At 40.4% G+C, this 14,093-nt stretch overlaps 1 protein-coding gene across 1 annotated transcript in view; it reads left to right on the top strand.

Moving 5' to 3' along the window:
• Positions 1-14,093, top strand: part of BMPR1B (bone morphogenetic protein receptor type 1B) — a 113,183-nt gene that overhangs the window by 73,316 nt on the left and 25,774 nt on the right. The window contains exon 2 of the mRNA XM_062575015.1: positions 10,838-10,993. Coding sequence (XP_062430999.1) covers positions 10,838-10,993 — 156 coding nt within the window. The remainder of the gene's footprint in view (positions 1-10,837; positions 10,994-14,093) is intronic.

Raw genomic sequence — 14,093 nt, 5'->3', positions numbered from 1 at the left:
TTTGTGCCTGGCTGAAATAATAATGTTTGCCAGCTTACAATCAAAGAGAGTACTGAGAAGAACAGCTGAGCTGTGTTAGGCAGCCGCGGTCTGGGCTGCGTTTCGTTACTGCTAAATAGCACATCACAGGTGCAGGATTAACCCCGCACGCGGTGCTGTGTTTTCGTAGTGGGCTCCGCCAGCAGCTCTCTGCCCCCTCACACGACTCTCATCTTGGGGGAATCAGGCAGCGGTGTAGCCAGCCTGCGGAAACCAAACGTAAGTAAGTAGCAGGGTTAGCTTTTTTAGCTCGCAGAGCACTTGCTTTGCTTAACTTTTTTTTTTCCCCCTCTCTCTTTCCTGTAAAGCGTGGGTCAAGCAGAGTTTGTAAAGCGATTTTGCAGGAGGAGTGGAGTTCGGTGGGTTTCCACGAAAGGTCTGGGAGGGGAACGCGTGACCGCCAAAAGCAGCTTAGCTGCAGGGTGGTATAGGTGCCGACTGCTCCGCGGGGTGGTGTCCCCTGTGCCTGCGGTTTTGAAACGTTTAATGCAAAAATAAGGATTTTAGTAGTGGTAGTCATTACTCACTGCGATGCCATGTTTGTGTTTTGCGGATCAGCTGCAGAGCTGGGACTGGTTTTAGCCTTAACAACAGACACCTGTGCGCCAAGTCTGAAGGTACTGTGGCAACACCCAGGGCACATGGATGTCAATAATGCTTTTTGAAATAGTGCATCCATGCTATACATTTTTAAATACTAATTGCTTGAGGAAACCCTCAAACAATGAAACCAAACTTATTTTATCATCTCCTAAAGGAGCTTCAGTTAAGGCTGGAAAAGGCCAGGTTTATCACATTTTGCCCAGAATGTTGTTTCTTGCTTTGCATTGTGAGGACAAAGTTTCAGGAGAGACAGGTTGTCACCCAAGCCTTTAACACTGCTCAAAGAGGCCAGGTAGCCTCCAAGTTTTAAAGGTGTCTGTTTGCAACAAAGTTTTCTTCCTGTGACTTTGGGAGTGAAAATGCAGCTACGCTGTGTATTTAGGAACATTTGTCCGTATGACTTGGGGAAAAAAGCAGAACACTGGCAAGGCCGGCAGCTCGCACCTCGTCTTCTGCAGACGAGGCTCGGAAGCCCGAGCCGGGCGGCACGCCAGCGGGCCGGTTGTGTGTTGAAGAGTAGCGTCACGAGACGCGGGTTGGATGCGACCGCTTCCCAGGCGAACAAGCGCAGCAGATGTGCTCGAGCGCTCAGACATAGAAATGCTTTTAGAGAGCTTGAGCACTTCAGGCAAACTGTACTGCTTATGTCTGTGGTCAAAATTGATTATTGTTGTTTTGTGCATGCAATTAATTTTGGTTTGCAAGAAGAGAGGCTTTCCTCACCCTTTAAACATATTTATTTGCTTTCTGTCAAAGCGAATAAGTCAGCGATGTTTTCTGTTGAATTCAGCCTCATTTTCAGAAGATAGGTTTTGTACCTCAGCTCTCATACACAAACACAAAGATTTTCTTCATTGCTTGCTATTTCTACACATGCAGTTCAAATCGCTATTCAGTGTGCATGGTTAGCCCAACAGTAGCAGTAGTCAGTTCAGTTTACTCTCTGCTTTGGCAGCTAAACAGCCCAAGAATTTATACTGTCACTTGTTCAACTACTTGAAGCCCTGGTTGGCCTGGTGACTTGGCAGAGTGGCATTTGCCTCAGGGAAGTCAAATTCTTGCAGATACTTGTGTGGTTCATTCTGCAGCTGAGTTGAAGAAATGGAGAGTGCCATAAATGTGCATGATTTGGGGGTGTTGATGGCATCTACATGAAATAAATGATCAAAATATACTAGTCTGTCCTGGTGGACTGAGAGGCAATTGTAGGAAAGTTGGGAGGAGAGCTAGTAGAAATAAATGATTTGGGAAGCATTTGTGATAAGCTAATCAGTAAACCAAGTGTAAAAAAAAAGTTCTATATGTACATAGTGAAAGATTTATATATTTACCATTTAAACATAGCATGCTAGTGCAATTAGACAGCTATATTAGTTTTATTTGTGTAAATGAAATGTCTCCCTTATTTAATTCATTCTTTTGAAAAGTGAGAAGGAACAACTTCTATCTGTAGAACTGAAGGAGTTTGCAAATTATACTTTGCTTTTTAAACCAAGTTGAAGAGATGCCTAGTTGGTTAAAAGGACCCCAGCACCTTTGAATAATATGTTAGCACTATGTTTTTGCAAGTGTGGCACACTCACATGCTTATCATGTTTTAACATACAGGTGCAGTCTCTGATGTTGGTAGAGAACAAATAATTGATATTTTGATCTTTTGGTCAGTATTTATTTTATCTTGACCACTGGCAGGGTGCTCTTGGGTTCGTTTTTATCAGAAAAGGAAACAGGAGTGATGATTTGTTACATGCATCTGAAAAGTGCTACAGGGCCTCGGTTATCTGTTGTTGTTTCTCTTAAATGCCATAGTCTTAATACTTTGGTCAATCTGAATATCATCCAAAATGGTAATTAATAAAAATCTACAGCTTACTCATTACAATTTTTGATGCTTTCCTAAACAACAGATAGCAAAGCATCTTTTAGTAGCAACAGCAAATTGCATTGCTTACCTATATTTTTTTCCCCCCTCTTAAGTTCAAAAAAATGTGAGACTCTGGCCATAGCAATGCTTGTGTAAGCTGGTGAAGGTGGTGTTCAGTGGCCGCTGCTCGGATCTGCAAGCATACATAGCAATTTGCAGCTTTAAACCAGAAATAACTGCTTTTGGTCTTTGATAGTGACCTCTCTTTGTCTCTTTACACACAGATTTTCTAAATGGGGAGGTGTAGGACCCACAGCACCTGAGTGCATGTTGTTGAACAGCTGGACTGCTCATCCCATGTGCTTGTGCCTGACCTGCCATTCACCCTTTCCATCAGTTGATGCTTATAAACACAAGATCTGGTTTTACAGCAGGGCCTTGAGTGATAGAGTTGGAAGGAATTTTGATTGTGTTAGCTAGACATTTTCCTGAATCATGGTCAAGGAAAAGATGAGGAAAAAAAGTTCAGGTACATAAAAATGACTGAGAGGAAAAAGCAGCCTCTTGTCTTTAAGCAGTCTGCTTCAGCATTTTCACTGATATAATTTGGTTTTCTGTCAGAAATTAGAGTAAGTTTTTTGAAGGCACAAGGCCGTTGTTTAATGTGCCAACTTACACTGCAACTGTCCACTGTTTTTTAGTGCCTTAAACAGTAATACTTTGAGAACAGAACAATTCTACTTTAGTTGCACCTCTCTTTTTTTTTTCTTTTCTTTTCTTTTTTATGGTGTACACTGCTCTGACTCCAAATCCTTCTGAGGATGAAGTCAGAAGTCTCTCAATCTCAGATCAGGCCTTGGTCTCACCTTACTATTCATGAAATATTTACATCCTAGTGTTCTGATTTTTTTAATGCCCATATAATGCACATTAAGCAGTAGTACTTTTTGCAAAATTTTTGTTCATTTTGAATTGTGTGAGAACAATTCAGAAAAGAATATGGCGTAGGTAGCTCCAAAATGCTACTTAATTTTTGCTGTTTAAAATGTGGGTTTTCAAAAGACACCAGGATATCAAGAGTTTTAGGTATTTCTAGTAAGGATGATGTGACATACTTTTTTTACTCATCTCCACAAATGTTACAAAAAATGAGGTTACAAGAGTGATTTATATTGAAACCCCCCTTTCAATCTGCGTGAAACATTTACAGATGGAACCAAATGATGGGAGACTGAAGTGAGTAAGAGTTTTGACAGCTGTAGAAATTCTTTAAAGATAGGGAGTTAGTGCTTTGCACAAAAGGCATTTTTAGATAAAGATGCTCTTCATTTCAACTGTGTTAGTGTTATGGGCAGGCTTCCTTTGCAGTGTCCAAGGAAGCAGGCAGGCTAAAGAAATGGGCCACCAGATTATCATTTTTTCCACGTGAAAAATGTAGGAGAGATTAACTGTAGATAGCAGAAAAAGAGAGGAAGCCAGGAAAAAGTAATACTCAAACAATGATGTGGTTGTGCACAGCAAATTACATGTGCAGTCTCTATCGGCTGTGAAACCAAAGAAGCCTTTGCATTAAGTTGAAAGATATATGGCACGTGTATTAATTTGAAAGGTTGTCACATTCCATGCTGAACTTGACTTTATTAGCTAAATAAGCTAAGTATGATTAAGATGGTTTAAACAGATATTGTGAGGGAAGGGAACTTACCCTTTTCAAACCAAATGGGAAAGCATTTTATGAGTAGGTTCTTTAAATTAGTGCCATATGCATCTAGTTATATTGGCATACAGTGGCAATTCTGTGAAAATGGGCAGAAATATTTACAATAATTTTTTTAAAAAAATCTATCTTGACAACGCTTAAAATTACTTCAGATTGTAACCCTTACTTGCAGCATGACTGAAAGCAAAACCACCCCAAATTTTGAAACACACAGATGAGAATGAACAGTGCAAGAGTTTTGATTAAGGTCTGCATGCTTTGGTGCACAGTAAGGATAGAAATGAGGCAAATTATACAACATAAGCCCAACGATACTACATTTCTGTTTAATATGTCTATTTTTATAATAGACATAGATCAGATTAAGACTACTGTCAAACATCATTTGATACCAGCTTCATTTGAGGCTTACTAGTGCTGTACAGTCATACACTGGGAAGGAAAGCACATCCTTTTCATTTTCTGGGGCTTTATGCCAGATTTACTGTTTGGGTTTTTTTAATCAAAAATGTGCAGGTCACAGCATCTCACCTTTCCTTCCACTTTGTGGCAACCTAGTGTATTCAGCAAACCATCATGATTTTTTTCCCTTTTTCTATTCTATGATTGTCACCAATAAAAAATGGTTTACCATTACCTCTTGACTATTTTATACAGCAGATCAGGCGAAGTCAAGAGGCCTAATTTATTTCAACTTTTTAAGTATGCTGTGTTTTCATTGCTGACTATTTGCCAAAAAATACCCCGTGGAATTTTTTATCTGATGGCTGTAAAGTACAGTTGAGTTAGCAGTTAGTTATTTCCTTTTCTCTTAAAACAATCATGTCAGTGGTATAACACTGGCCTGGTGGGAAGCCATCAGGCTGTGGTTTATGATGTAGCATCAGAAACACTAGCAGAGCGTTGTATGATAGTTTCATATTTTAATGAAATTATGATTTGCTAAAAAGCATCCTAATTGAATAGGCCAGCCTATAGTTAACCTGTGTTTCAGAATTTCAGTCCAACAGTTTTGTCAAATTGACTAATTTCTTGCTATCTTTCGACTCAAAGCAGTAAATTTAGGTTTTTTAAAAAAATTTCAAGTATTTTTTGAGCAAATGCATATAACTTCCAACACAATGCAGCAGCTGAAGGGCCTCCTATATGTAGGTATACCTCCTAGATATACCTTCTCTGAAGCAGTAACCAGCTCACAATTCCAGGGGATGCTGTAGCTAACCAAATATTTTTATTGGCATGAGAAAACATGAGTGGATGCTACTGTGTATGAAGTTGAAAATACTCTGTGCAGAAAAAGGCACTCTGATAATCTTTTCCTAACATACTTGTGGCCTTTGGGGTCTATTTCAATAAGGAATAAGTGACTTCTACTCTTGACAAACCCATGCCAGACCATAGAAAAATCTGTTTTTCTCACAACATTTACAGCACATAAATCAAACAGCTGTGGCACAAAAATCAATCTGTTGCAAGACAGCTATTGCTAATTATTCACCCTCTGGGAACAGGGTGGCTTAAGATTTGGAATACAGTAACAGAATACAGAGCTTTTCACCTCCTACGTTACTGGACTAGTTGAATCTGAGGAGTGCCCAAAAGTCGTTACCATCTGATGACTCCAGGCCTGTGTGAAATGAGTTACTGGTCTACGGCCAGATGCTCGCGGAGAAATTCCTGTCCAAATCGCATAACTAGGGCTGCAATTGGCTGGGGTTGGAGTGCTTATTGGCAGTCACGACAGAGCACGAAAACTGAACGTACATTAAAAGATGGTCTCTCTAGATCAGATTTTTGGGTGTCTAGGTGGGTCAGTGCAGAGGAGCTTAAATGGGTGATATTCCTTGTGTGCAAGATGAACCTCTGTCTACAGACCTATTAAGACATTAACAGCATTATTTTAAAAACAAAATGTAATTCACCCTGTGGATATTAGATACTCGCTGTGATTATGGAACGGGCATCTGTTACCATTTCTCTGTCATTAAAAAGAATTAAAAAAACTGAAAAACCATGATAGTTTGCCACTTGAGAAGGGAGAATTTAGAAGGAAAGGCTTTATGCTCATATATTACCATAAAGTCTAAATTTCTAAGAGGGTTTATTTGCTGGCACTAACAACAGGAATTTAAGTTAGACACAGTAGTAATTCCCATGGTTGTCCAGGATAATGCTTTTGTTTTACTGCACTTTATTACTTTCCTGTTTTTTCTTCTTCTGGATATTTCTATTGATGCCTTCCTATAGAGACTGCCGTGGTGATAAAGGGCTCTTAGGTGAGGCAAAGAGCCTAGAGAGAGAGACACTGACCTATTTGGAAAAAACGAGGCATGTTTCTGAGCACCCAGTTCCCTTTCCCAGGCACATGTTCGTGGCAGGGAGTACCACATCAATTTAGAGGGATCCCAGTTCTATAAAGGAAAATGTTTGTAGTGGAAGGTGCTCTGCACACATTGGTGAATTTTGGTTTAAAAGGAGGGATAGGCTGAGAAAATTAACTGAATTGGATAAAACTTTGCAAGTCTACTGGCTACTCAGGCTCTCAACTGTTTTGACAGAGTCGCTGATGAAATCAGGGTGAGCCCCGGTATTCATCCAGTATTTCTTCCATTCTTCCCCCCTTTAGCTCCCTGCATTTTTTTTCCCTCTCATCTGTCACCCCCACTCCCCATGCTATCCCTCCTTTCTCTCCATGGCTTCCCTGCCATTGCTACCACTTCTCTGTCTGTCCACAAGAAGTCTCACCTACCCAAAGCTCAACAGCAATCTTTACTCCTGGGCTCCATAAGTTTCTTCTCAGCAGAATATTATTATATCTTCTGTTTCCAATACTAGTATTTTCCTGCAGTTGTCCTAAGCTGTGCTCCATTCAGCAAGAGCAAGAAGTTGGCTGTCTGCTGACAGCAGCAGAATAGGCTATAGTAGAGAGAGTTTTCAAAACCCAGAGGGCTTCTAACTTGTATACAGAGCTAGGGCTGCATGCCCAGTGTATGCTCGTCACAGCACAGCAGCAAATGTGGGAGCAGGGGGTAGTTTGCCACCCAGACTGTGCATTTCACACCTGGTATGATTAATACTAATAAAGTATGGTTTTAGTAGGCAATGTCTGATTAGCTTTACCTATCTTTTATGTAATCATGCTTCCATGGAGTTGCAGTGGCATGGTTTGCTTTACAAAGGATTAAGGATCCCTGGAACAAGTTGATAAAGGTCTTGGTTTTTTGGAGCCTCTTGACATGGAGTGGACTAGAGAAGACTCATTCTTATGTTACCACTCATTCTTATGTTACCAGGACTATGATCAGTGTGAGACTAGCAGCTTGTCATACGTACTCAGCTACTGATAGAAAGAGAACAGTAAAAACTTATGCCCAAACCCTAGACAGTTCTTGTGCCAAGGGGATTCTTCCTATGCATGTTACGTCATGGCAATGGGCTGCTGAGAATCCTTCTGCACCAAAAATCAAAGAGGTGGAACACAAAAGACCCTATTGAAATTCTACTCTATTTGAGCAAGAGAAGAGGCAGATTTATCAAGTAGTCCAAGTTGCTATTGGGTGAGAGCCCTTGGCAGGCTTCATTTATTTATTTATTTTTAAAAAGCTAGCAGGCAGGAGTAAGGTCTAGGAGGATTAAGCAAATGGACTGATAAGAATGGGCTAATAAAGCCTTTTTTTTAAAAAAAAAAAAGGGGGGGGGAATAAAATCCAGTTTAAAGCAACATCTTCCCGTCTCTTTTAATTATATTATTTCATGTATTAGACATTAAACTGCAGTGATTTCCCCTAGTTTTGGCACTGGATATGAGCTGAAGCAAAATCCTAGCCTACATCTCTTTCAGACTCTTGGAAAGTATAAATTTGAATCGCAGCCTCTTTTGCCCTAAGTTCTCTAAAGCCCAGTTACAGCTCTGTATCCAGCTACCTGTGGCAATAGTTCAAATTTCAGATTCTGATTTGGCAACACCAACCTTTCATTTCAAAAAAAAAAAAAAAAAAAAAAAAAAAAAAAGACAGGTCTGGGGATGTAAGTTGCTGTTTATTGCAAGTTTTGCCAAAGCTGTTCTTGATCACATCCCTGATGAGTGATGGATACAGATTGCAGTACAGCATGACTGCCTTATGTACTTGTTGAGAAAATGAAAGACCTAGTTATTTGTATGCTTTATGAGGAAAGTACTTAGTTATCTAAGTGTGACATCTTCAGGTGTATTCAGATATGTAATTATCCTTTTCCCATTTTCTATACTAGATAGAAAATACTTTCATCCTTGCACTCTTTCTTTGTTGAAGGAAGATCCCAGCTGGAACACCAGATAACTAGTACAAAAAATCATGAAAAGGGAAGGTAGAACATATTGTTTGACTCAGTATCAATATTTTAACTTTGTTGCCTCACAAGCTAGAAATAGGAAAGTCTGACAGGAATATTTTTAATATTTTTAATAATGGAATACTCCCCATCCAATGGGGACAATGTAAAACAAAATTTGCCAGTTGAAAGAATTTATTTAGTAATCTCTAATCCTGTGACCCAGAGAGCAAGTATCTGTTGATGCTAATTTGTTGAACACAGGCAGGATTTTAAAATATCCTAATCCTATTAGAGAAGGATCACAATACTTTTTCCCCCCTCATTTTAAGAGCCTACTGCACCTAAAATTATAGAATTATATACCTGTTTATTCATAGCATGTTGTATGAACCAATCTGTTCAGCTCCAATTTTGCCAAGCTTATTAAAGAAACCTAAGGGACTTTGACAGCTAGTTTTTTCCTGCACCCAATATCTTGATGCTGGGCATAAAGGCTACAAGGCCATAGTCTACATTTTATAACTCATTTTCTAGTCTGACTTGCAGAGGTGGTGAGCTATCAAAACACCAGCTGGTTTTAACGGGATATGTAAGTGCTGAGCAGCTCTGAAGATCAGGCCACACAAGTTTTTATTGTGTAAAAGTTTTTCATGTCTCTTGCATAATATCTGATGCATTGACTTGTTTCGTATGAATCACCTCAGTATTTTATCTTTTGCAAGAAATATCACATTCTCTCATCTTGATAAAACAGGAATGGAAGGGCCATAATCCTGAAGCTACTACAGTTCTCTGAATGAGCTCTTTGATATCAAGTCCCACTTCTTAGAGCAAGCAAGTTTCAGCCTTTTCACAGCTTGCTGGGGACACCCTTCACATTGTACCAAAGCACACTAAAGCATACCTGCTTGCTGTTACTCATCCCCACCTGTGTGCAGAGCTTCCCAGCTGATATTCATGCAGGAAGGGTGCATACTCAGCACAGGAGGTCAGTGCTCCCAAAAGCACAGAATAAACTTAATTTGTCCTCAAGAGAAGGTGGGCTGATTGAACAGCCCTGCTTTCAGGACCTTGCAGCCCATTGCTGCCTCAGTTTTGCTTCTTGCCATCCAAGCCCTGAAGTAGCTCTGTGTTCCCATCACCTCAGTCCACTTGTCCGCCCTCCTCCTCTCCGCAGGGAGCTGGGAAGGATAGTTGTCTGTCATTCTGATAATACATCAGTCCTAGTGATGGAGAGTTGGGAAGATTTTATTTAGAGCCAAAGCACCAGGAGCCAGAAAACAAGAACTAATGCCAATTGTTTCTAAGGATTTAACAGCAAAAGTCAAGAATTTCAAGCCTGCCCTAAGTACTCTCTTGGAGAGAGCTGCTTGCAAATGACCATTTGCAGGACAGTAAGATACCTTATGGGGAAGCAAAGCAAAAGGAAAGTGCAAAACTGCCGGTTGAAGCTTTTCATGCTGATCTCATTTTTGTCTTTGAGGCTTAAAATATTCACAAGCACTGAAAGCTGATATTTATGAGCAGAGCTGGGGAGGTGGGGGGGAGGAGAAAAGCAAGTTGCTTAAACAGCTCCTAGCCCATCACCAACATCTCCAGCTCTACTCCACCAACTCCATGGAGATTCAGCACTGGTATTTTTGGAAGGGACTATCACCTCCATATTTCAGCATTGTTCATTCTAAACACATTCTAGCCTTTTACTTTGTGTTTATAGAAAGTGTTTTATATATTTACAAGTGAAATTTTTTCCTTGTTTTCCAAGTAATGCCTATTAACTTCAGTGACAAAGTACCTGTGCAAAGATTTAGAACTTGAAGGAACATGACTTTCTTTTAAATCTTTGTTCATTTTATGCCTGTGTTCTGCTCTGTCTTAAGCACAGTAAATTCCACTCTATTTTATAGGGTTCAGTGGATATAGATATGTGCCAAGTATAAAGACAAAGAAAGTGCAAAGGTGTAACCAAGGAGTTGACCTACATAATCCAATAGGAGAAAAGCTGTGCTCTGCAGCCTGAAAAGCGTAGCGTAACTCTAGTGCTGGCAGCACAGAACTCGAACATCAGCACCTTCGATCTAATGTCACTGAGGCCCAATAAGCCCCAAAACCATGGTGACCATTTCAGAGGCTTCTGGTGAAAGCTGATCTTTAACAAATACCCAGTTCAATTTACTGGGCGCAAAGCACCTCCTCTAATTTTGATGGGTGGAAATATTTTAAAGCCTACATCAAGTCTTGCAGCCCAGCCTAGAAATGTTTCTTTTTTTCCCCCCCCTCCTTGTATTTCTACCCAGTTTTCTAGACAACATGCCCTTGCGAAGTTCTGGCAAGTTGAGCATGGAGAACAGAAAAGACGACGGTGAGAGTACAGCGGCTGCCCCTCCGCAGAAGAAACTGTCCTGTCAGTGCCACCACCATTGCCCTGAAGACTCAGTCAACAGCACCTGCAGGTTTGTGGGATAAATAATTTGATGGAGAAGCACAAGAAGGCCTGTGGCCATCCCAAGTTGGATGTTGCAGTTTGTTCTAGCAGCATTGTATGAGTGAGAACTGCTTGTGCATTATGTCTAGAAGTCAGATCATTTTTACTTAGGTATGTCAACTACACATTTATATTTTTATGTTAGGATATTCACACCTTTAAAGTTGTGCACAATCCTTGTATTCATTCCCTGCATATGAAATATTCTGGAGGTAGGCGTATGTTTTAAAAATGTGTGGTTAATAGGAGACTTAATGAAAATGTATAAAATAAATGCTTATAGACTTATAATCACTCTGTGAAACCTATAAGAAATCTGCTCTGTTTGTCTTTACCTGAACTTGCTGAACTACCTTTTGTGGGCTTTTCAAGCTGTTAATGTTCTTGCCTCCATGAAAAAAGGAAAGATGATTTTTTTCTCCTTGAGGTGAAATGTTAAGTATTTTCTTAGGAATAGTCCTACTTGTATTTGACTACTTGGTTAGAGTGCTGTAAACTTCTCATTTGTATTATTTTCTTCCTCAGAGGCCACATATTATATTCTCCATTCTGCTTACTTAGGTCAAGTAAAGTACTGGGGGTATTTACATCAACTCTTACAGTCCAGTGGGGTTTTGCATATGCCAGAAGCACAGCAGGACAACACAGGTATTTGCCCAGCTGGACATGTCAGCTGGGAATGCAATTCTCTCATGAGGTGAGAGAGTCTAGTATTTCACTTGTGTTGGCTACTTCTTCCAGGCAGTGCATTAAAAAGATGGGGAAAACCTAAGCTTGCTGAAGATGTGGATGGCTTTGTTGGATTTTGCGTTGTGTCACAGTCTAGCTTCATTCTGATCAGCCTGCAGTTTCACACTGAAACATGTCAATTTTTATGACAGCTGTAAGTAGTGTTTCCCCCTTTCCACTCCTTCAAGCCAGTGCTCTAGGTAGAAGCTGGACCCAACTGCTCTCACACAGCTTTCCCTTTAAAAAGCTGCAACAGCCCCGCTCTGTCAATTTGCAGGCCCCCCACTGTGGGAATGGGCTGTTTCCTGTTCATGCCCGGCAAGAGACACTGCTTTCACACATGCTGTCTTACCATGCAGTGACAGGAGTTGCAGATGATATTTAATCCACAAATTAGAAAACAAAGGGATCATGTTAATGAACCCATTGAACAAGCTTTATAGCCCAGCCGGGTAGACCTGCTGTTGCAGATTGCTTCATAGGTGTCATTGATGTTAAGTATTTTTAATGTTATCAGGAACTATGAGCAAATTTACTGTTAAAGGGGATTTGCAGTTTCCTTCACTGTGATGCTTTAAAAAGTCTCTTCAGTTTCCCCTTATGGTATCACAAGCCAAATCTGTTTTTAGCTGTTAGTGCCCAAAGATAGATGTACGCAAGCAGTTAAGTAGCAAAACTGTAACCACTTCTGTCTTCATAATCTTTGTAGAATTTATGCTTTGTAACATGAGTCTGACACTGTGTAATTCAAGTGGAGCATTTCATTCTAGATCTCTAGCTTTATTTTAGACAAACTAAGAATTGAAACTGGAATTTATCCATCAAAAATATTATTCACTTTTCAGCTCAGGGAAAAAAAACAGCCAAAAGACTAGCATTTTATCCAAACTTTCCCAGCCTGTTGCTGCCACCCTAGCATTATCCACCTTGCCCATTGGTCAAGGAGGAATGATATAAGAAAATTATCAAGAGCTTATGGAAGTAGAAGACCCCAAATTTACCTACCTTTGCAGTTTATTGGCAGCAATCCTTTTCAGCACGGTGATCATTCCTATGGCTCCCCTCACCTTTATCCATGAGGGCTGCAGATGTATACAAAGAGTACAACAGCCCTTGTTTCACTACATTTGCTTAGCTCTGTTAATCTCATCTTTTGCTTAAATTACCTGCTACGTAGTTCACATTAAGGATGAAAAGGAAAAAGGAGCTTACAGTGTGAAGCAGTTCCCAACTCTAATTTTGGGAAGGAACAGTTATTAGGTCCAATTAGCTGACTGTGTCAAAACCAGGTTTCAAAAGATTTGGCTCAGACCACTCAGGTAAGCGTGGACTGCTAGTCCCCCTTCTATTTCAGGATCATACTAATCAGCTTGTTATTTTCCTATTTCAGTATAACCTGAATGACTCTTGGCACAGGCTTAAAGCAAGCTGGAGTTCTCATTTAACCTCTGTGAGAGAGGCTTCACCGTATTGAAGTGCAAATAGCATTGATTGCACTGTATTTGTCTGAAGGACAGCTAACTGTTTCAGATTAGACGTTACTGCATTAATCGTCTTCCTCCCCTATACATAGTCACTAAAAGCTTTTAAAAAGTCAAATCTGATAAATATTGAATCTCTGCACAGCTCTACCAATCTGCTCAGCCTTGGGCTGACCGTGGGCCAGCAATGCCCTGAGCTGTCAGCCAGGCACAGGTGAGGCACCATGGCCTGGCAAAGCCTTGCCAAGAAAATACCCTGACCAGATTTGCATCCAGGGCTCTGGGAGGTGTCAGACACAGCTCCCTCCCCCCAGACCCCCACCAGCTTCTCCTTGCCAGGGAGCCAGGAGTGCTCCCCAAGGTCAACAAGAAAGCATTTCCAGGTGTAGTTAAGTTAAGCTCTCAGCACAAGATAGCCTGTCTTGCAGCAATCACCATTAAGAACATCTTATGAAAAAGCAGCCTTGCTATCCCACCTGCAGATTTTGGGCCACTGCTGCAGGCACTTCTCTCTGATGGCACGAACACAGACTGTAATACTAGCACTCTGAATGTCTTTATAAAATGAGGACATCTGGTGGCCATTTAGAATCCTCTCCACAACTGCATTTTTAGAAGTTTAAAGTCAATATTCTTAACCACATCTGTTTCAAATCCTCTGACAGCTTCCTGCATTCGCATACAGATTTCCCCTTTCTTTATACTGCTGCATAAGTTCCACAATACTTGAGTAAGCTGAGGATAACACCACAGTTACAAATGCAGATTATTTTCTATTTCAGTAGTAAATGCTCTAGTTAAAGCTTTCTTTACAGTATGACCCTACTAAAAACATTGCAAACATTGAGCAGTGTGTGT

This window comes from Rhea pennata, chromosome 4 (genome assembly GCF_028389875.1).
Source record: "Rhea pennata isolate bPtePen1 chromosome 4, bPtePen1.pri, whole genome shotgun sequence".
NCBI classification, from domain to species: Eukaryota; Metazoa; Chordata; class Aves; order Rheiformes; family Rheidae; genus Rhea; species Rhea pennata.
Note: the sequence above shows the minus strand (reverse complement) of the source record. Positions and strands in the feature narration are given on the sequence as shown.